Raw genomic sequence first — 23,398 nt, 5'->3', positions numbered from 1 at the left:
TCACTTACAAATTCAGTATTAAAAGTTGGGGAAGTGCGTGTGTAGTTTGCCTTGAAATGTGTCCAGTCTGCAGAGTCTGACTTTAGAAACCTTCTTCAGATGTATATAAATTTCCATTCCTGTCGTTATTACCGTGAAAATTGTGCATTCGACGTGGGGTGCAGGAGCAGTGACTGTCCCCTTTTCCCTGCAGAGCACGATGAGGCACTTGGAGGCAACCGGAGAGGTCCTGCTGGACCGGAAGGGCTGCGCGGGCGTGGTCACACTGAACAGACCCAAGTTCCTCAACACGCTGACTCTTCCGATGATACGGCAGATTTACGCACAAATTCGGGTCGGTCGTTTTCTGAAAGCCTCTATGCACATCGTTTTTGACGAACAGAGTATATCGGGATAGAACTGGCTGGCACCTGGGCCCAGGGTCCCTGAGCATTAGCTCTGCTTAGACATGGAAAGTTCGTTGCCACTTCTCCATCTGCACAGCTGATGCCTCACAGGTGCCCTGCGACTCTTCAGTCGGGAACCAGCTGTCGCTCTGCCTCTTGGAGCCGAGTGGACGAATTCAGTCTGCTTCCCTGACAGCCTTTTGCTTGGAAGACAGCTTTTCCCTCTAGTTTGGAAGCTGAGCCCAGGGCCTTTGCACTGAGCTACCTCCTCAATCTCTTTCTTTCTTTCTGTCTTTCTTTCTTTAAGGTTTCACTAAGTTCCTCAGGCTGGGCTTGAACTTGAAGTCCTGCCTTCAGGGTCCTGAAATTAACATGCATGCATCACTGTGCCCATCTTGAAGAGAAGTGTTTTAAAACTGTGAGGCGTACTTTTTCTTAGAGAAGGCATTAAACTTCTGAGTGAGTTGTATGAGGCAGTAGCAAACTGTAGGATTTAAAGTCAGGCTACTTGTGTTTGAAACTCAGATCCAAACTTCCTGCGTAGTTTGGGAAAGTGAATCTCCTCAGGGCTCCCTCTCCAGAGCTGTGAGTGAGGATGATGATCTTTGGTCCTGTGATTATAAAGATGAGGTCGTATTCGGGAGCCTCATATAGCCCACCACATAGGTGCTGCCCAAATACGAGTCCTCGCCTGACCTCTGCTCCTTAGTTCTTAATGAGCCTCTTCCATTCTGTTCAGGACTCCTTTAGTTCTGTCCTAACATCTGACACACAGGAAGAAGTCAGCTCCTGCAGATTACAGTTAGACTAGAAGAAACTAGAAACTCCCATGGTTGGAATAACATTTTTGTTACTATTGTTCAGTATTGAGTTATTCTTTTATAAGTCACCTTTCTGGCTACATTTCTTTATGTATTTATGCTTTTATTCTCAAAGAACAGAATTTATGGGAGCCCTGTTAAATTCTCTAATTTTTCACCTGGACCATTACTCTAGTCTGTTGGATTTCATTGGCTTTTGGGTCTTCTTTCATCTATCTGTACTATTTTTTCTTTTTGGTGTTTTGGTGATGTTAGGGGTCAAGTCCAGGGCCACACACAAGCTAAGAAAGTGAACATTGTACACTGAGCACCCCTCCCCTCATTCTGCCTGCTTATTAATGGTATTTACCAATCCCACATCATTTGCTTATTTAATCAGTATCATAAATGGTTTCATCCTGATGCTTACAGATCTTTCAGAGCCCTGTCTCACAGTGGGAAGGTTACTCCTCTATCTGTCACTGCTACTTTGGGTTGATCTGTTCACCAGTGTATGTCACGTAGCATGAGCAAACTACTCTTCATGTTGGTCTCAGAGTTACGGCAGATATTTCAGATGTCATCATGAAATTTGGCTTATAAAATATACTCATCTAGTGGCATTGCTAGATTAGCCTCTATTTTATCTCGGAAAAGGAAATGAACTTCATTCCATGACTGGAAGGAAGGGAACCCATTCCTCTGTGTGTGCTGTCTGCAGGGAGATAGATAGGTAGCATGCAGGTGTATGTGAGTGTGTATTTGTGCATATGGATTTGACTTCATTGAGTTTGTATTTACAATATGCTTATACCATCTTCTTTTACATTTTGATAGAAGTGGGAACAAGACCCTGAAACTTACCTGATCCTTATGAAGGGAACTGGAGGAAAGGCTTTCTGTGCCGGGGGTGATGTCAGAGGTAAACCACACCCCTGCCCCATGTAAATGTTTTTCCTCCACTAGAACTGATAAGGTGTTGGCCAGTTTTTAAGATAATTTGTAATTTGCTTATTTTTTGGAATTTCTTGTTACAAGTTAATTCTTTAGAAAAATTTAGGACTTCATTAGAAAATGAAAATAGATTTTTTTCCTTTACTATACATGTACTCTTCTAAAATTTAGATATTTCTGTGTGAGTCATCCTAAACAAAATGTCCAGTTATGCTGTATGGATCCACTCTGAAATTTAGAGTTAATCATCCTGAAGCATTTGCCTCAGTTACTTTTCTCTCGTTGATGAGACAAAATACTTGACACCCAAAGTGAAGGAAGGAAAGTTTTATTTAGTTCAGAGTTTGTGGAGGTTTCAGTCCATAATCAGTTGGCACCAAGGCAGGGTGGCGTGGCACCGGGGCAATACTTCAACATAGCAGCCAGCAAAAGCAGCCAGAGCAAAAGGAGGGGCAGAGCAAGCCTCTTTTCCTCCCTTATATTGTATGCAGGCCATGTTCACACCCCTCCACGGCAGGTGTAGCACTCACAAAATCTCTGTGCCCTCCTTTTGCAAAGGATGATATTTACAAGGTAACGATCCTGGCTCCCTGCTGAGTTTCTTAGTTAAACTCCTAAACTTCTCAAGTTTACACAATATATCAGTCATAACAGCCATAACCTGGCAGTATAGGCATGTTGAGTAGCTCGCTGTTTTCCCGGTGTCATTTGCTCATGTGTTTCCATAGTTTTTCACATGCTTTCTAGCTATTCATGACCCAGTAGAGGTGCCTACGTGGTCCCCACCCACCCACTCTAGATGCCAGTTGCAAGCCCCAGGTTGTATCCCCAGGGCTCTGACCCACCGGGTTTAACATTGATTCCCACAGTCCACTCCTTGGATTTGGTTAACTTGCTGGACCAGCTCACAAGGCTGGGGGAACACTTACACTTAGTGCTTTTTTGTAGAGGACACAGACAGAGATGGGTGTGAGGAGAAAGCATGGAGCCCTGTGCCTGCTTTTGAAATGCCACGTGTGTGGCTCCTGGCGGGTTTCCATGTGGAGCTCATTGCATGGCATGGTGGAGGTGTGTGACAAATTGGATGGACCAAAAGCATCCAGAGGACCGAGTAGGGAGTCGCAGGGTGGCCTGTCCATGCAGCTGCAGCTGCCTCTCTGCAGACCTCTTCCTCCTCGATCTGGGGGAGACTCCTCATGTGAGGGTCCCGTCATCTGCTCTCACACAAGAGGAGTCAGAGAACAGCTTCGTGAGTGACCAGCCCCCCGCCAGGAGGGCAGGGAAAGAGTGCAGTTTATGGCCTGCTTTGAGGAACGGAGGTTCTAGTGACAGAGCCAAGAGCTGTGGATGAAAATAAAATCAGCCAAGCAAACGAAATAGTAATAGCTCAGTAAATAAAATAGTTTTGTCTTGAAGCTTTGACACTGAACTGTGGATCTCTTAGTACCTCTGAGGCGTGGGTGGCTTCAAAGCTTTAATTTAGGCAATTTTAGAGTCCTTTCTGCCTCCAGGATGACCAGAGTAGTTTTAATTCATCTGACGATCGTGATTAGAAAATACCTTTCTGACTTGTGATTATTCCTTTCCTTCCTTCCTTAGTAATCTCAGACGCTGCAAAGGCAAAACAGGAACTGTCCCGAATTTTCTTCAGAGAGGAATATGCACTGAACAATGCCATTGGTATGTGTGCTCTGGAGCTTGGAAAATGGGATCAAGAGATGAGGTGGACAGCATGTAGTAGCTTGAAGATACAGCCAACGGGCGTGTGTGCATGTGTACACACACGTGTGAGGCGTAGGATTGAATCTATGGCCTGAGCTACATCCCTAGACCTTTTTTTTAAGTAAGGTTTTTCTGGGTCTCTAAGTTGCTTACACTGGGCTCAAACTTACATCCCCCTGCCTCAGCTTCCTAGAGTGCTGGAATTACAGATGTGTGTCGTTACACTGGCCTCCGGTAGGCACTCTTATTTATGTGCTTGGCATAAAGAAGCTGATGAGCAGCTGTGGCTGCTTATTCCAGAGCAATTACGCTTTAATATTTTTAGGCTATACCTAATGTTTCTTGTAAAATCTATGAGAGTATGGATTCCTGATGAGTGAGTTAGCTTTCCTGGTTAACAGAGAAGTTGGGTTTCTGATTCCTGTGTACAATAAAATACCATTTCTTAATTTTTGAGAAACTCTCGGGTCAAGTTTTCTTTATAGTAAGGATTAGGTTTTAGTGGAAGCAAAGCAATATTTTATCAATTATGCTTTCAAAAATTAAATTACTGTGTATCCACTGGTCTAGGGAAACAGATAATTTGATTTGTTTTGGCTTGATGTTGTAAAATTTGAAGGAAATATAATGGCAGTTTTAAAATTATGGCTCATTTTGTGATTTTTTTTCCTTAATGCCTTCAATATGTTATACCCAGCAGGCCATGTCCAGTGCAGCTCTTGAAGTTCCTGGGGTGAAGGACAGTGGGAGGATGGAGAAATATAGGTCAGAATACAGGAGGCAGAGGTCAGGTGGAGCGGGAGAAGGGTGCTCAGTAGCTGCAGTGTGCTTATTTAGATCCTCAGCAGGTTGCCGTCACGTGACTCCCCTCTGCCTAGCGGTTAGCATGGCTGCCTCTGGGTGCTTCAGCTCTCCCAGCTGGAGCAGCTTCTTCACCTGGCTCCCGTCAGGTGTTCTTTGTTCTCAGAACTGGGCCGCCTCCATCTCCAGCTTCAGCTGCTTGCCACATTAGCAACCTTGCTGAAACTGGTTGTTAATCCTAGTGGTATTTCCGTGGGGGTTCTTGGCTTTTCTGCATAGGCAGTTCTATCATTGCCATGTAATTTTTTCCATGCCTTTCCAATCCCTCTATTTATGAGTTTTCTTATTATACTTTAGCTAGAGCCTCAGTTACAAGATTGAACTTGGCATTACAAGGTGTCATTCAGAAAAGTTTTACAAGTTCACAGTTTGGTATAAATCTCTTTGTGAGGGAGATTTGTATCAATCCTCTATACCAAATTAAGGACATTATCTGTGTTCCAGCTTTGTTAAGGGTGTTTTCTTTGTTTCAGTTTTAATAATGATGTTTACCTAGTGCTTGAAGATCCAGTTTCTCAGACTGTCTGTTTCCCAGGCAGCGTCCTGCTCCGGTAGATGCAGTTTTTCTAGTCTTGTTTTGTAAATGGAGTCGCTCCTGCTAACTTGAGGCTTTATGCAGTTAGCTGAGAAGGAGGTTTCTAATCTTTGATTGCAGATTCCATTCAGGTACAGACTGGTTTCCTATGTGTTTCTGGCACCAGGAGATTTCCCGTGGTTGACTCTGAAATTGGACATACATTTAGAATTAGTTTTTCTGTAATCCTCTCTCTCTCTCTCTCTCTCTCTTTCTTTCTTTCTGTCTTTCTTTGTGTCTTTCTGTCTTTCTTTCTGTCTTTCTTTCTTTCTTTCTGTCTGTCTGTCTGTCTTTCTTTCTGTCTTTCTGTCTTTCTGTCTTTCTTTCTTTCTTTCTTTCTTTCTGTCTTTCTGTCTGTCTTTCTTTCTTTCTTTCTTTCTGTCTTTCTGTCTTTCTTTCTTTCTGTCTTTCTGTCTGTCTGTCTGTCTGTCTTTCTTTCTTTCTTTCTTTCTGTCTTTCTGTCTTTCTGTCTTTCTGTCTTTCTGTCTTTCTTCTTTCCTGAAAGGGTTCTGGCCAGACAGGACACTATAGCCGGTAAAGCCAAGGGGCTCTATCTCTCCCACCCCTAGGAATTTACCTCTGGCGCCAAACAAAGACCAAGGGGCTAGCTGTGCATCCCTAATGCCCCTTAGGTTCCACCCCAAACTGAGGCTACTTATGTGCCTCACTCCACGTGTTCCACAGAGAGATCGCGGACCCTGGGGTGGAGATGGCGCGCCCCAGGGGATGGGGTGTCCCTCCCCGCATTCTCAAAATAAAGGTCGTTTATATTTCAAACTTCTTATCTTTTCAGCTGCTGCCTCCCGTCCTCCACAGTTCTGTCAGTACCAAGGATCAAAGCCATGACCTTGCCTTTGCCAGGCAGGCGATTGTGCTGCTGAACTAAAGCCCCAGCCCTGTTTTTTCGTGTATTTTGCTGTTTGCACCCAGAGCCTTTGTTTTAGAGAAACCAAATGTGCTCTTTATATGTACATATAACTGTGTACATAAATGTTGGCAGCAGAGTTAGTATGTCCCTAGAATTATGTGAGACTTAGATTTATTTCAAATTAAAAGTTGAATTATTAAACAATAATGAATAATTAGTATTATATATGGGACAGTATTTAAAAGCTTAAGTATTTCATGAGTCATATAACGGTGCTCTTTGATATTTCTTAGAAAAGTTTCCTAGGAAAAGCAGCCCGTGTAACGTGATTTTTAGAAAATGTGCATATTTATAAACAGTGCAACTGTAATTGCGGTTCTCTTCTTTTAGCTTTGTGCCGGAAACCGTATGTTGCTCTTATTGACGGAATCACAATGGGTGGGGTGAGTAGACTTTTCACTCTTCGCTGATATAAATGAGCTGTATTGAGGGTAAGTTAGTAATTAGTAAATGAAGTGAGATGATGAATGTAATGCGGTAGAACGCACTGAAGCTTAATCGTGTGTGGACTGCATTTTGTGTCCTGCTGCTGGATTTGTTTTTTATTCTGGCGCTTTGAGACTCTCAACCCAAAGAACATTATATGTTCTTAATTATGCTAGATGCTGTTTTAACTTTGAAATTAGCAAGCTTTCTTAAGCCATAGAGGCTGAGTGTAGTTTTTGTTTATATAGACTTTTATCTATTTACAAATTAACTGCTTTCTTCCAGTAGCTCTGGGAGAGAAACTCAGATATTTAGGCTCTTTCTTGGGCTCCACAGTGAGCGGTGGTGGGCTGCGTTACACCCACTTAGTGGGAGTGCTTGAGATCCTTCATGTGTCTTACCTCTGTGCTACTATAAATAAGTTTAAAATGTAACAGGCCTTGCAGAACTTGATAGTGAGTTAAAGAAAACATAAATTACAGTACAAGTGGAAAACGGCTCAGCCCGGAGCATAACAGAAGCCTTGGAGGAAGCGCGGGGCCAGCAGGGATCTTCATGGCAGAAATGTAGCTGCATGGAGACTGATGTGAATTAACTAAGCCTAGAAGGACAGTGCAAGGGACAAAAAGGAACACTTCTCACGCCCCACAGGGTCGGAGCTGACAGCCCTTGGCTGAAAGAGAGAAGTGTGCAAATCTGCATAGTGCAGGTGTCATATGTCACGAGAAGCTTCTGAAGGGAGCACCTGAAAACCCGGGAGACTTTACGCTCAGCTCCAGCTGGTGCTGCTCACCCTCAGAAGGCGAAGAGAATGTCAGATGTTTAATAGCTGAGTCTAGAGAGATTGGAGGTGGGAGGATAATTTAATACTAGTGTTAAGGGTAGTGCTTCAAGTCCTGGGCCTGGGGTCACCTGGGGAATGAATGTAGACGGCCAAAGTGCACTTGAAAGATGGCATCAGATAAAATAGTGTAAGTTTAAGGGAACTGCAAGTAGCCTGTCCTTTGAGATAGGACAGAAAAATTAGAAGTCGGCCACAGGTTCTCCCTGGCAGAGATGTTGCTGTGAGGTTCTACATCTTTCTTCAACGAGGGCTCGCATTTATAGTCCTAGGACTAAAGCCCCAACTCAGGCAGCTCTCGTTGGCTTTTCCCAAGCCTGTTTCTCTGTCTTTGGCTTCTCCTGAGCCTGTTTCTCTCTCTGGCTCTCATGAACTGGTTTTAGGCCCTAGAGAGCCTATTTTTCAATGCCCCAATGCCCACTTGATGATGTCAACATCAATATCAGTTCACTCCAGTGATCAGTATTGATGGCTACCAGTGCACTTCTCCCCTAGCTGCGCAGAAATGAGAGTGTCCCCTGGCCCACTATATCTTCCTACCCAGGAGTCCCTGTTCAGTCGCCCATGTGATCCGATCTGCAAAGCTCCAGGTGTTTTGGGGGGATAAGGTGGTTGGAGGATGAGAAAGAAGAGTTGAAAGCTGGGGTCAGGTAGAGCCCTCACTCTCAAGATGGGAGGAAAGGAACCGCCCCGTGCAGCAGGGCTGTTTGTTCATACATTTAGCAACTTAATGTCACGTGACACCCTGTTGTCCTAGCAGCTCACTGTTCAGATGGTCTTAGGGCTCGGTGTTCTCTGGGCTGAAGCAGCTTTTTCACATGGCTGCCCCCGAATAGAGTTGTGGGCAGACGTCACCTTTCTGTGTGCATGTTAATGAGGAGAGCAGTCAGGGCTGCTTCTGGAATTCGGAGTTAACCAAAAGAGAAGGGCAGTGACCAGGCAGGGGGGATGGCTCTGCCACCTCCCGGGGCTCAGGACAAACTCACTGTTGAACCCTTTCTTTTAAAGTTCTTATGACATGTTTCCGAACAGTTAAAAACTTTCAGTTATGATGTGATAAACTATCAGTAAAGAGTAGGGATTATAAAATACAGGAAACTATTGATATTTTGCTATGCTATTTTAATGAGAGTTGTAATATTTCAGTGTGGTATATACAACCTAATTTGGGTTAATATTGTCAATTGACATTGTCCTAATACAATACCTGTAATATGAATCTGTTCGCCTGCACAGGGTGGGTGTACTGTTACGGATATAATTTGTACGTGTTTACAGCAGAGGATGTAGGTAGGGTCTTACTGATTTCTAAGTTTATGAACTATTAAATTTTAAGTTTAGCACACAGTATATAAGTTTGTAATAGATTGTATATGTTTCTAAGTATTCATGAAATGTTCAAAAGTTTTAAGCAACTGTATGTGAAAACGTTTGACAAAGTTGAAATTTCCATGAAAAATGAATCAGAAATGAAAACCTTTCTGTTTAGCTGCCATGTATCTCTTCTGGTGGGTAAGGTTACTTAACTGCTCTACAATAGTTATATGTTTATGCTTTTAAATTTTGCAGTATTTTAAAACCGTAATGTTTCCCTCATTTCCTTAGGGAGTTGGTGTCTCAGTTCATGGACTATTCCGAGTGGCGACTGAAAAGTCTCTTTTTGCAATGCCAGAAACAGCAATAGGTAATTCTTTGTATTTTTAGAATCATCTTTCTTTAATACATTTCCGTTGTACTGTTATTGAATGAATCAGGGACTATATAACATTGTAGGTTTTTTTTATTAGTATGTGTTTCCAGCACATACATGCATTTCACAGTCATCACAGGGTATGTGCAATAATACAGCTTGCTTCCTGCTTTTAAATCCCTTTCCCACCTCTCCCTTCCTCCCTCATCTAATTCCCCTCCCCATTTTCATTTTTATCAGTATTATTAATATTAATAATTTTATGAGTGTGCAGTGTTCGCATTCATTGGTGTTAGCAGGTTCCTATACCTGGCAGAGCTTTATTCTACTTATTTTCCCTTGTGTGCCCTGGCCCCCTTGCCTGTGGTCTCCTGAACCGCTTGCCATCTGCAGGAGATGCTTCCCCTTTCTCCTTCAGTCCATTGACCCATCCTCTAGTGATGACTTTGTACTTGACCTAACTCAAATGAGAGGTGCCACACGGTATTTAAGCTGTGTGTCTGGTTTATGTCACTCCACGTATTTTCCAAATGTATCCACTTTGCTATAGATGCCTCAAGTTGGTCCTTCCAAAGTAGGATTCTGTTGTACTACAGACCACATTTTCCTTATCCAGTTGTCCGTTGATGGGTATACAGGCCACTTCTATGACTTAGCTACTATAAATTGTGTGGCTGTAAACATGGGTATGCATGTATTACTGTAGTATGATGTTTTAAGCTCTTTGAAAAAGATACCTAGAAGGGGGAATTTCTAATTTCAATCTTTTGAGAAATCTCCACACTGATTTCCATAATAGTTACGTTAATTTGCATTTCTACTGACAGCACAGGAGGGCTCATTTCCACCCTCACGTCCATTCTAGAGAGAACTCCTCTAGAGAGAATACGCTTTGGGGTGGGCTAGTGTGGACGCAGAGAGTTGGACAGAATGAGTCAATGTGGAGTGTTTGGGGTTAACTCTTGCTGATGTGGTGAACTGAGGGTAAATCCAAGATATTTAGTGTGTGCTTCTGAGTGGACAGAGCTGATCGGGGAAAGAGTCTGTGGTTGGAGGGATGAGAATCGGGTTCTGTTCCTGCCCTGTTCTTTGGGAGACACTTATTATCCTTGTGGTTATAGGGAGAAGGCAGGTCTAAAGTTGGGGATTCAAGGATAAACCTGCACCTGGCTCTGGGAGCCTGTTCGTCTACATGGGGCTGTCCTAACAAAGTCCTCTAGACTGTGTGGCTTAGCTCTCACAGTTCTGAAGGCTGAGGCCCCCAGGGCGAGGTGTCCCCAGAGGTATCTCCCTGTCCCCTGTCCTGCCATGTCCTCACATGGCCTTTCTCTGGGCGCATGTGTCCTGCTATCTCTTCCAAGGACACGAGCGGGGTTGCATTAGGGTGCCTCCCTTGTGGCTTCCCGTAGCCTTGATTTCCTGTCTCCAGATACGGTCACACTGTAGGTTAGGGCTGCAGCATTGTGTTTTGAGGTGAGCTGTTCAGTCTGTAACAGGGAGTAATCACGGAGAGATATTATTAAAGCCATGGGAACCAAGGGAAATGTGTACAGAAGAAAGAGACGAGAGCCTGAGGTCAGGCCGAGGCTCTGCAGTGCTCGGTGCTGGTGAGGGAGAACGGAAGGAGGCAGCCATGGTGATGGCGATGGCGATGGCGATGGCGCTGGCGGAGGCTGTGGCCGTGGTGATGGTGATCGCAGTGGCAGGTGGGCGGGCGGGCAGGGTGTCACTGAGACTTCGCAGTGGAAGGAGAGGAGAGGGTCGGGCAGGGAAGAGCAGATGGCTGGAGTTTGGCAAGTGAATAGTAAGAGATGCTGGGAAAGGGCCAAGAAGACTTGGGGAAAGCGATTGTTTTAATCCGAAAGAGGCAGGCAGCCATGGAGGGACCTGAGGAGACCCGGGCGGTGTGGTGGCTGCTGGGGGTGAGGGACTGGCACTAGCCCGGGGGCAGCTGGGCACTGGCTCCTTCCATGAGGCCGGGGACCACAGGGCAGGGGAGGTCGGGAGGGCCGCTTCAGACCCAGCTGCTTATCTCCTGACAGCTGCTTATTCCTTTAGATGCAGGAACTTTCTGTCAAGCAGAACTGGAAATAATTTGAAGGCATATGTGGTTATCTCAACTGAATTAATTCAGACATCCTTAGAATAGCTGCACAATTTATCAACCGGGATCACAATGGCTGAAGGAGCTCTGAAAACCAAAAAATCGTACACTGGAGTTACACATATGTGTGCTATTTTCAGTAGTTGCCAGTAGAATAATTTTGAAAATCCTGAGGGTTAAGAAAAGATTAAGTGCAAGTCATTGACTAGGACTAGTGGTCCAATCTTTAGTTTCCTAAAACAATAGATGATTAAGTTTGAGAGAGTGTTAAATGGAATTGATGAATTTTGCCACAGTTATCTTAGATTATGTATGATTTTTGCCTTGTTTGTCGTTTGGAAGGAAAATATTTTGTCAGTTTTTATGTCAGCAACTCCTAAGGTAAGCCAGCAGCAGGAACATTTAGGTAGCATCATCAAGTAACATACAAGTATAAAACATATAAAACACTGCGCCGTTGCTTTAGCGGCTTCTGTAGAAACTGATAGAGTTATTTCCAAAAGATGAAAAATATTAACAAAAGATGAGAAATATAAAATAAAAAGCGGCCTTTATTCTGAGAACACGGAGAGAGATGACCGGCAACCCCCACCGCTGGCGTCCGGCGATCTCTCCGGCGGACACGCGGCTGGGGGCCTGTAAATAGCCTCGGTTTGGGGTGGAACCTAAGGTGGGCATTAGGGATACACAGGTAGCCCATTGGTCCTAGGTTTGGCGCCATATGTAAATTCCCAGGGGCGGGAAGATGGCGTCACAGGTAACTTCCTAGGGGCAGGGCAAGATGGGGCTTCCTGCTTCCGGTTGTGGCTTTCCTGGCTACAGTGTCCTGTCTGGGCCAAACCTTTCAGAAACGACACATGAAGATTTTGAAAAATGCCCCAATTAAGTCGGTACACTGCAGGGCACGCTTCTCTGACACTGATTGCAGTGCACTGCGCTTAGTAATAATGTAGTGTAGATCGCTCCCTCCAGGGACACGGGCAGGCGCCCCACAGTGAAGAGGTCAGCTTCTCTCCCATTTGAGTCACTGTGGAAGCTTCTGTACTTAATTACAGGGCTGTTCCCTGATGTGGGTGGAGGTTATTTCTTGCCGAGACTTCAAGGAAGACTGGGCTACTTCCTTGGACTGACAGGCTTCAGACTAAAAGGAAGAGATGTGTACAGAGCGGGGATTGCCACGCACTTCGTGGATTCTGGGAAGGTAAGTGAGTGTGGAGGCAGCAGAGTGGTTAAGATCCCAGGTTTGTGGTGGATCTGGGTACGAACCCTGACCTGTTGCCTCTGTCTAGTTGAATGGCCCGGGAATTGTGCCTAAGCTTCCAGATTCTCAGTTTCCTCAAGTAAAGCAGAAGTAATAATATGTGGATTTACCAGCTCCTCTTTCCCCAGAGCTGACCGGGAAGCCAGCACGGGCTCTCCACTGCCCGTCCAGCAGGGCCACGCTTGGTCACAGTGGAATTTGGTCAGGAAGGAGGAAAAGGGGACGCATGCTCCTTTGCCGGGTTCATCAGCCCACCTCGCCAGTAGCGTCTGCAGCAGTAACCTGCCCTTCACGGGGCCGAGAGCAGGCATTAAAGTGAGCAGGGCAGACGGGATGGATCAGAGGCGGGCAGAGGAAATCACTGTTAGAGTCGTGTCTGGAAGCCTTTCTGATGGGACATTCAGGTAGCCGAATCTAGAGCATGTGATTGGCTCATGGCTTAATGCTGGGTTTAAGGGTGTGTGGATGGGGTGAGTGATTTCTGGGTCAGTCCACTGACTGGATCGGCACCGCCCCAAACCCAGCAGTCTGGGTAGGATGTTCTTGTTACTTTAGTATCTTCTGCCTCATGAGCAGTTTCTCCTCTGCCATGTGCCGCCCCACATTAGAGTCAGCTGATTATAAGCCAAAACCTCTGCAAACTGTGAGCTAAATAACCCTTCCTCCTTCCCCTTGGGTGTCGGGCATTGTGTCTCAGCAATGAGAGAAAAGTAGCTAAGACAGTCACCATCTGTCTCATCTGGCAGAGCGCAGTGTGATAAGTGTAGAAACAGCATATGTGCAAAGAAAGTCCTCAGCACAAAAGGAGGAAGAGCTTCTTGTAAGAGAGGGCTGACACTTTTTTTCTCAGGGGTGCAGAATGGCTGGCATTAAGGTGAGTGTTGTTCAGAAAGTTTCTCCAAGCCGAACAGATGCACTGCAGGGACAGGGAAGCAACAAAACATCCCTCGGCTGTGGCCGGGCGGCGGGGCTTAGCTGGAGGGGGAGTGGGGCTGTCATCACAGAGCTGTGTGCGCACCTCTACACACTGTGTGGTGATCTTACTTAAAATGCACGGTGGTAGTGGTGCCTCGGTTCACGAACTTAATTGGTTCCATGGTTCTGGATAGATGGTGGCAGTCCTGTTTGTCACCTCATGCAGAGTTTGCAATCAAACAAAATTTTGCCAAAAGTGTCATGAACCAAGTGTCCACTGTGAACCAATATTCATAAATCAGACTTTGGGCTGCAGTACTGGGTCCGTATCTTTTGTCTGAAATGGTGGGGATCAGAAGGCTCTGGACTCAGATTTGGGGTGCTCCTTGGTTCCTTCTGTCCATTCTACCTGAGGCAGCGTCTGCCGTGCAGGCCTGAGTGTGTTTTGTCCTTATCACATTTCCCTCGGGCTCAGCTGGAGAGAAAGTACCAGCATTTGAGACCAGGGTTCTAGAAAGGAGTAGGATTATTTGGCAGGGCGGGGATAGAGCACCTGACTGTCAAGTGAGGTCATGAGTTCCACTCCTGCTACCAAAAAGAAAAACAAAGCTGCTTTGGAAGCGTTCTTGTTTCTGCGGGGCTTCTGATGTCTCCTCCTCCTGTTCCTTCAGCTGCCCATGTTAGAGGAAGATTTGTTAGCCCTGAAGGCTCCGTCCAAAGAAAGCATCGCCGAAGTCCTGGCATCCTACCATGCAGAGGTAACCCTGCCATGTTCCGCCCCAGGGGAAGAAGGGCCTTGAGTCATCGCCCGCTGAGCTTGGAGCAGGCATGGGCGCGGCCCCTGGGGAGCTTTCACCTTGCAGCGGCTTTCGTGCTGCAAGGTTACCTCTACCAACAGAATACAGCAGTGTATTAACTTAGATTTTCCTATAAAAGCCAAGATTCAGTAAAAACACTACATAAAATTTAGTTACGCATAATGATCATGAATTCATGCTTCTTCATGAAACTCCACTAAAATTGTAATAGGGGAATAAAATGAGGCATAAACTCCCAAAGTCAGACAGAACAGAAGAGCAGACGCGGCAGGTGTGAGATGTCTGTACTTTGGGAAGGTGGAAGTGGGGGATTGGGGTGGCTGCTAGGTCTGAGCAGGCTGAGCTCCACCCTCAGGGAGGGCAGCTGGCGGGCTCTGGCTCGGGACCCTCTGAAAGGAGCCGGGTGTCCCTGGACACTGGCACCCGGGACTGGGGGTGACTTAGCGATGGAGCGCTGGCCTAGCACACTCGAGCCCCAACTTTGATCCCTGGCACTGCCCAAAGGAGGAAGCCTGGAAAGTAGATTAGTGCAGAAAACCAGGGTTTTAATAAGTTTTTATAAGGAGCAGTCACAGTCCCAGAGTCCTCATCTTATACAGCCAAGAGCGGCCGTCTTCTCCGAGCCCAGCGGCAGAGTAGAAACTGACTTTTACCGAAGCCAGCAGGCTGGGGCAGAGGGTGCAGTGCCGTCCGGAGGAGGGGGTACTCAGCAGGAAGGCCTGCCACCCTCGGGCCTGTGGACTTGCAGCGCCAATGGGCCACCCGATGCCCAAGCTAAAACAGAAGAAGAAGAAAGAAACCCTCAGCTGCTGGCAGTGCTGCTCCCCTGATTCCACATCGATACTTGATGGATGATCTTCGGATCATCGTGTAATTGATAGTTCTGTGAGTTGACGTTATACAGAATGACAGGTGGTGCAGGGGCAAGGAAAGCAAACACATCCGAAACCTCGTTACTGTTCTCTTCAGTGAGGGGGGTGTCACCGAAGGGACAGCGTGTTCTAATGAGAAGAAATTTAGATTAGGTGGCACAGATGGGCAGAGCCCCACAGATTGATTAGCACTGACAGTTCAGGAGGGACACTGAGCAAAAGGGGAAAAGATAAGCTGCCTCGTGGAGAACAGGACATGCCCTTAATTCCTTCTTCCCACATTCGGGTCACAAACCAACTGGATGAGGAATGAGTCAAACCCCGTGGTTAGTCCAGGGCTGAGCTTTTGGGGAATTTGGTTTGGTTCTCATCCAATTCGGTTTTTGACCAGAAATGTGAAAAGGATTAAGTTCATGAGCCAAGGTATTCAGTATAGAGAAGTGAGATAAAGGAATATTCAGAAAAATAGCACAAAAACATTACCCGGAACAGGACAGCTCAACACGCGGCCAGGGCCTCTGGAGTCCTTGGTGGGAGAGTGAAGGCGGGGCGGGGGCTGCATCCAGGCTGCCCAGCGCTGACCCCACCCGTGTGGGGCCGAAGTGGCCTCCCGGGGGCTCCACTCTGCGTGTAAGTCCTGGTCAAGGAGGTCATTTGGGCCTTCTTGATTTCCTTGGTGATTTGGATGAGTCTCTTGACAGCATTTTGATCAAACTGATTTAAAACCAAGAGAATAAGAAAAGGAGAGGGTGAAAGCAACGAGCTGTACTTGTGAACCGTGCTGAAGACGGGTGAGGCTCATCCAGGGTCCTCAGCGCAGGACGAAGCCTTGATAGGAGATGGGCGGGGCAGCCTGTCACACAGCTTTGCTTTTCAAGTCTCACAGCTGGGAGCTGGGAGTAAGGGAGCTGTGGAAGGGGCCCAGCAGATTAGTCCTGTTTGCAAGGCTGCGGCTGAGAGCCCTGCCACCTCTGTCACACCTGGGTACGGTCCAGCCCCACCTGCAGCTGCAGGGCACAGTCCTCACTCTATGCATGACCTTGGCGACTGGGTTGTGGTCACAGGAATGCCTGGATGGTGAAAATGCACAGATGAGCTAGAAATACAAACTTGAGGGCCGCACAGCAAGGGCCATGACCCGAGTGGCCGAGCTCCTTTCTCTGGCTGCAGCTGGGATCCCAGGAGAGTGCTGGGAATTTCTCGGCTGGATGGAAATCTGGCAGGATGAGCGCTCAGGCCCCCTAGATTCATTGGTGCACTTAGATCATAGTGATATAAATAAAAATACATGAACCCTTTTTGCCTTTGACACTGAAGAGCTTGCCTAGAGTACTACGAACTGTCTGAATCTTGAGCATATGGCAGGAGTTATTTATGAGCTTGTCAGATGTAATTGGAGTGAAAGTGATAATCTATCACGAAGTATATCATTAAATGTGGAGTTTTAAGAATTTTAAAAAGATTTGAGTTACTTCAAATTATTTCTTTTCAAACAGTCCAAGATTGAGCAAGACAAACCTTTTATACTGGAAGAACACATGGACAAAATAAACAGGTACTTTACAAGAGATCTCAATTGGATCTCTTCCTTTGGAAAGACTATATTAAATTGAATTTACCAAAATTGTAATTCTATTGTGCTTGGTAATACCTCAGATTCTGAGATGAGGTAGGTCAGTGCTTTTATTTTCACTTAACTTTGAAAGTAATTTATGCTTAGTAATCTTCCGTGCTGATTCTTTTAATGCACAATGTGTCTTTTTTTAAAGTGGGAAGAGAGGCTAGAAAATAATTAAATTATCTTTTATCTTTGCAAAGTCATCTCTGAAGGTGAATGTCTGCAGTGACTTCAGAAATTGACAGAGCAGCCTAAGGAAAGAAGAGGAGGAGGTGTTAGACAGTGATACATGGTCTCTTCCCTTTAGAAGCATGTTTTCCCATAGTTAAAATATTTATATTTTAGCACTTTCCATGAAAGAAAGCAAATAAAAAGATCTAGGATTTATTTTGCATTGATTACAGACTCTAACATCCTTACCTGGGAAAGTAATGGTTTGTTTCATTACTCTGTAAAATAAAGTTGGAAAATTGTTCATTGTTGACATGGGGCCGGCGAAACCTGTGTTCAGCTCTGCTCATATTTTAGAAATGGGATATTATTTGCACATTGGCGAGATCAAGTGTTTGCTTCTCTCTAGGTGCTTTTCCGCCAGTACCGTGGAGGGGATCATTGAAAACTTACAGCGAGATGGTTCACCTTTTGCCTTGGAGCAGCTGCAGGTACTGGAACGGCTCCTGGGTGTGAGAGGTCCTAGGGCAGGAACAGGGAGCTGCTGTGAGGGGCCCCGGGCTGTGTGCTGCTGACACAGCGAACCCCAAGAATATTTCTGCAGCTCTGGGGAATGAATGTGGCTCCAAGATATCAGGATCTGCTGGAAAGACCACCATGTGGGGGTCAGAGGACTGAGTCTTCCTTGGCAGAGCTTACAGGGCCCCTCGATTACGAGAACTACAGTGCACCAAAAATCAAAGTGTAACTGCGAGGTTCATGGCAGTTCTTTGTGGCTTGTTCAAAGGCGTGTCGAGCACTTCTGTCTGCAGACCTCGGGGTCTCCACACCCCCACTCGCGCAACTGCCACGGGGGTGTGGCGGTTCTGTGTTTCATTTCCCAGGGCCCAGCCTAGTGTTTCTGCTGAGGCTGCTCTGCCTTGAGTTCCCACCGAGAGAGGAAGGGCTCCGGCACGTGCTGCTTGTGTTTTCTTGACAGGAGCCCTCCTGAAGGTCATGAGGCCATAGCTCAGGGTAGCTCTGACCTGAATTTCCCTAATAATTAACGATTTTGAGCATCTTTTTATACCTTTGTTAGCCATTTGTGTGTTGTCTTCGGGGAAACACCAGCGCAGGCCTTCTGCCCGTGTATGCTTTGGTTTGCTGTGGAGTTGTAGCAAGTGCGTTTCAGTGCCAGGACCGCAGCCAGGCCGCGCACACGTCCAGCATCGCTGCCCAGCTGTCACTTGGGAGCGTCCTTCCCTGCCCACGAGCACAATGTACGATAGTTTCCCTGTGGACAGTGGTGGCTTTTGATGAGTGTATTTCAGTTCTTAGCTCGTTGGGATGCTGATTTTATGCTAGGCAAACTTCAAGCATAGATATGTAAAGTAGGTACAGAATTTGTTTGCAACACTTTAGAAAAAGTTTGTTTGGTGCTTTGGCAGGATTAGGATAAAAGCTCTTTTGTGAGATTCTGGCATATGAAGGCAATTCTTAGGGCTCTAGCTTGTGACAAAGTAGAAATTCGGGTAGTTTATTATAAATAATGCAGCTATTGAGCTATAACTAGTATTTTTTTTCCCCAAAGGTAATTAAGAAAATGTCTCCAACATCCTTAAAGATCACACTCAGGCAACTCACGGAGGGGGCCTCGAAGACCTTGCAGGAGGTGTTCACCATGGAGTATCGGCTGAGTCAGATGTGTATGGTAAGAATTTGAATTATTAAAAGTATCGTCACTTTGTAGTTAGGAAAGTAATGCATGTTTATTGTAGAACATGTAAAATATGGAAAAGGATAAACAAAAAAATTAAACTATTTGTAAATAAAAACAAACATGCCAGTTAACTTTTGGTGTGTTGAAATACTCCCGCCCAGATTGCTGTGAAACCTTCAGGAAGTAACAGTTACACTGTAGGTAAACATCAGAGGGCCTCCAGCCTCCTGTGGAGTTCAAGATAGAAAGTAACCATGTCTCAAGCACAGTTTCTGACCTGGGGCAAGAAGTGTAAATGCCGGAAATCAAAATTTCTGTGTTGGTAAAATTAGACACATTGTGTAAAAACAGACAGAGGTATCTAATGCACAAAGGGGCGTTACTAGTGTATTCCACGTCTTATAATTGACAGGTTACTATTGCAAGTACCATCAGAAGTATAATTAGCAATCACAAGGAATGTCTATGTCATGAAAAATTCTAGTATCCTGGGTTTCTTGTTTCCAGATGTTAAGCTTTCTAGAGGCAGAATCATTTCTTATGTTCAGAGAACCCTTCAGAAGTGGTATTATTTAGATTCATCAACTCTCAGCCCAAAGGGAATATATGGCTTGGTAACCAGAAAGCAGACATTCCTAATGGACTCCTGCGTCCTGAAATAGTTATCAAGATACTAAAAGTCCATCTAATTAGCAGTATAGTCCTTGGCCATGTCTTAGAGTCACTGCTGGGAGGAGGTAGCAGTGGCTGCATCTGTTAAATGCTGGTGCAGGGAGCGAAGCCCTGGGGAGCGAGGACGGTGCGGGGAGAGGGGAGGGCTCAGGGCTGTGGTCTCCAGTGCAGGGCTGAAGGGCGGAAGAGGACCTCGCCAGGGATGTGGGTGCTGGAAATCACCCTGTTTGCTCTTGACCTTCTTGCAGGGTGATCATGACTTCCATGAAGGTGTCAGAGCTGGTAAGTGACACGGAGCTGTGTTTCCTGACGGGTCCCCCAGGAAGCAGGATTTGCATCAGATTTAGTCATGAAAACTCAGCTTCCGTGAAGGCTGCAGAGTTGCGTGCTAAACTGCAAGCACCTGCAGCCTGGTGTGGTGGTACAGTTCTAGCTACTCAGGAGGCCAACGCAGGAGGGTCACAAGTTCGAGCCTAGCCTAGGCAATTTAACAAGATCCCGCTGCAAAAGAACTTTAAAAATGGATGGGAGGGTAGCTCAGTGGTAGAGCACTGGCCTTGGATGTGTAAGACCCCGGGTTTAGTTCCCAGCACCACAAAAATAAAGTACAGTCATCTGGAGTGTAAAGGAAGTCAGTTTTTGAAACGAATATGTTAAAAGTTCATCGAACTTGGCCCCTACCCCCTCCTGTACTTACAGGTCCGAGACAGTCCTGCTCAGGTCAGGTGATGCCTCGGGAGCTTGGGAACTACCTGCTTCTGAGGCCTTCCTGCGCACAGCCCTTAGGTCCCTTCCCGCCTCCCCTTTAGTGCTGCGGAAAAACACAAACCATGTTGTCACTCTCTCCACCTTTGCTTGTCACCTCCAAGGCCAGCGTATTTTTAAAAAGGAGATGAAGTCATTGATATTTTTTCCCTGCAACTACTTACTTTTCTGCGGTGCTGGGGACTGAATCCAGGGCCTCACACAGGCCAGGCGAGTGCTCTGTCCTGCGCTGTCCCAGCCCTGGGTAGCCTTTACCTGAATGAAAAGGTCGATCTTGGCATCTAAGCTTTGCTGAATACCAACCCCTGCCACAGAGCTCTCCTAATTTCTGGCGTGATGAGACTAGGGATAAGCACTGGGGTCCAAGGCTTTGGAAGATACGTGGGGCCAAGGCAGTTATGTTTTGCAGAAACCAATTAAAGAACCTGCCTCGGGGTCCTTTAAAGGTCCCCGTCTTAAAGGATGGGCGAGCCCTCTGGTCTCAGGGGGGTGAGCGAGCCACAGTGCTCAGTCTGTGTTGCTTGTGTGCTCACTGTTCGGACAGTGCTCCTTCAAAGGAGGCTTCTGGTTTTAGATATTTTAAGGAAAAAAGATGAAATCAAGCAGAAAGAAGTGCTTACCAGCAACACGGAGAGACAATAGTTTCCCTCCTCTTCAGAAAGAACGTTTATGACTTGTAAAACTAGTGTTCATGCAGCTGTTTAGTGACTGTAAGTCAGCAAACTAGGGAAACAGTTGTTAAATTCTTAGCATTCTGCTTAGGAAGCAAAGCTCGATGTTCTTTCCAGCACAAGTCGCTCCGAGTGGGGTTCGGTGTCTGGGGAGTCCTCCTGAGGTGGCCCCCAGAGTGTATGACTGCTCCAGGCAGAAGTGTTTGTTAGCTTGAAATAAAACAACACCCAGATTCGATGAGTAGTCTTTGTCCTTCGGTGGAACCTCAAGGAGGTAGACAGGCTTGGCCAGACTTCAAGCAGAAGGAATTCTCCTGGCAGACGCATCCCCCAGGGGCTGTCTGTGCCGCCAGGGAACACACAGCTCAGGCTGGTAGGGATGGGAAGGTCAGTGGTTAGTATCACTGTTCAGTCACCCCAGAACCCCATAGCACATAGCCAGACCTGGGGAACCTCCGGCACTGAGCCAGGCACGGAGATGCCTTAGTCCCACTTACTGGAGAGGATGAGGCAGGATGACTCCTGAGTCCACAAGTTTGAGATAAAACCACCCTCCAGTCTTCACATTTAATTATGTGGAAAGCTTTCCTCTTGCTGCCTAACAAGGAAGGCTTGACCATTTGGCTTCTTAACACTTCGGCTGGGTTTTTCCAGTTCTCAGTGATCTGCATCTTTGAATGTCCCTGTCTTCTGTGGACCTCTGCACGCTTACGCATGACTGAGATCTGCTACCACAGCTGTGCTTTCCAAGGATAACCGTGGACTCACGCACAGCTGTGAGATGATACCGAGATCCGCCCAGTTTCCCCAGTAGAGTTTGTGTCACTATAGCACACTGTCAGGACCGGGACTAGGAGTGCTGTTTTTATACTTCACCACTTCTTGCTCCCAGTCCTGTGGGGATATTATGTGGTACACTAAGTGATGACCGCCCGGAAATAGGAGAAGCAGGAGGTTTCAGGGTAACCTGACTGTGGTCCGGTTTTTAAATTTAGAGCTGTCTGAACTCAAGCATTCGCAGTGCAGCCGCCATCTCCATGTTTAACAGAAGTGTTTCCCTCCACCCCTCGTGATTAGTTTTGTTCCCAAACCCAAATGTGGAGGAGGTGGCAGAGCTGCACCCTTTCCTTCCCTTTAAGCCACACAAACACTGGTGTTAGCTGTGTTGCAGCATGGAGTATTTATTTACAGTTTTTTTGAAGCAGGAATAAAGAATGTTTAAACCACCGGGTTAATTCAGTAGGCTTTACTAAAGCTGGAGCCATGAAGGTTAGGAGAAAATACCTGCACTGCATAACAAAAATATATTGTCTATTCGGATTGAGGGTTGGATTTGGAAGAAAAATAGAACATGCACAAAAACTTAAACTTTGCAGGAAAGATGTGCTACAGAAAATGCACCTATACAAGACAGTTTCTGTCAATGCAGCAGCAATAGGCTGATAGGGCCACCGCCCCACGGCTGATCTTCTGACATCTGTGTCTTCTTTTTGACAGTTTTGATTGATAAAGACCAGAGTCCAAGGTGGAAACCAGCTCATCTAAAAGAAGTGACTGATGAAGTGTTGGATAATTATTTTAAACCACTGGGGAACAGGGATTTGATCCTCTGAGGGGACTGTTCTTTCAAAGTACTGCACATATTTGGAGCAAGAGCTGGCAAAGTATAGTGTGTGGGCCACACCTGGCCTCCTGTGTTTTTATTTAGCCTGCAAACTAGGAATGTTTTTCCATTTTTAAATGGTTGAGAAAGGAATCAAGATAGATACTTCATGACATGTGAAAACTGTAATAACTCAGTATCAGTGTCCATAAACTAATTTTTATGGGAACATGGCTACACGGTCTGCTTTTGTGTTATCAGTGACTACTTTTGAATATTGGCAGCAGGATGTGTGTGACCTACAAAGCCTAAAATGTCCTTACTGTCTGATCCTCATCAGAAAAAGGTTGCCAACCCCTATTTTAGAAGACAGATGGGGCATGGTGGCACACACCTGTAATCACAGAAGCTGAGGCAGGAGGGTCACTGTGAGTTCAAGGCCAGCCTGCACCCTGTCTCAAAAAAAAATAACAGAACAAAGGAAAATCCGAAGTCTCTGGAGATTAAATACATCTGAAATGAGAACCTTGGATGTAGCTTTCAGTAGTGATTTATATGTTGATTAAACAAACAGGTATAGATTATAAAAAGGTCTTGAATTTTGGGGGCGGAAGCTGTATGAGTGTTTCACAGATGGTCCTTCTTTGATTTTATTTTAGCAGACGAGTTCCTTTTAGAAACATGAGGAATCATGGGCAAAGACGAGCTGTGTCCGTGGAGGGAGCCCCAACACCCCCTCGCCCCAGCCCCGGCCTTCCCGAGGGGCCAGGAGTCTAAAAGCGCCCTTTACTTGAAGCATTTGCTGCTCTGGGGGAGTCACAGACCCCAGTCCCTGAAGTGCCCTCTGCTTGTTGTAATTTAAACTTTTGTTAAAAGCAGTTTAACATACCTTCAATCGGTAAGGCTGACAAGTGTTTTTTAAGACATGCAAGGAACTGCAGTGTGTTTCAGACAGGACGTAGTTCCTCTCTACAGTGTCTCCATCCCAACCCAAAGAAACCGAGACCTTTATGTAGGAACTAGAGGCCCCAGGTGTGAAGGGCATCA

At 46.1% G+C, this 23,398-nt stretch overlaps 1 protein-coding gene across 2 annotated transcripts in view; it reads left to right on the top strand.

The window, feature by feature from the left end:
• Hibch (3-hydroxyisobutyryl-CoA hydrolase) overlaps positions 1-22,580 on the top strand; it is a 33,413-nt gene extending 10,833 nt beyond the window's left edge. For both annotated transcript variants that reach the window (XM_003478780.5, XM_013142517.3), the window contains 12 exons: positions 194-334; positions 2,024-2,108; positions 3,740-3,820; positions 6,556-6,608; positions 9,098-9,176; positions 12,342-12,487; positions 14,134-14,220; positions 16,649-16,707; positions 17,351-17,432; positions 18,512-18,631; positions 19,561-19,594; positions 22,246-22,580. In XM_003478780.5, the coding sequence (XP_003478828.2) occupies positions 194-334; positions 2,024-2,108; positions 3,740-3,820; positions 6,556-6,608; positions 9,098-9,176; positions 12,342-12,487; positions 14,134-14,220; positions 16,649-16,707; positions 17,351-17,432; positions 18,512-18,631; positions 19,561-19,594; positions 22,246-22,361 (1,083 nt within the window). In that variant the 3' untranslated portion in view covers positions 22,362-22,580. The remainder of the gene's footprint in view (positions 1-193; positions 335-2,023; positions 2,109-3,739; positions 3,821-6,555; positions 6,609-9,097; positions 9,177-12,341; positions 12,488-14,133; positions 14,221-16,648; positions 16,708-17,350; positions 17,433-18,511; positions 18,632-19,560; positions 19,595-22,245) is intronic.
• Positions 22,581-23,398: the final 818 nt, after the last annotated feature.

The sequence above is a fragment of the Cavia porcellus genome, unplaced genomic scaffold (assembly GCF_034190915.1).
Source record: "Cavia porcellus strain 051 isolate PalLab524CR breed Dunkin Hartley unplaced genomic scaffold, mCavPor4.1 scaffold_12, whole genome shotgun sequence".
In the NCBI taxonomy this organism is placed as follows: domain Eukaryota; kingdom Metazoa; phylum Chordata; class Mammalia; order Rodentia; family Caviidae; genus Cavia; species Cavia porcellus.
Note: the sequence above shows the minus strand (reverse complement) of the source record. Positions and strands in the feature narration are given on the sequence as shown.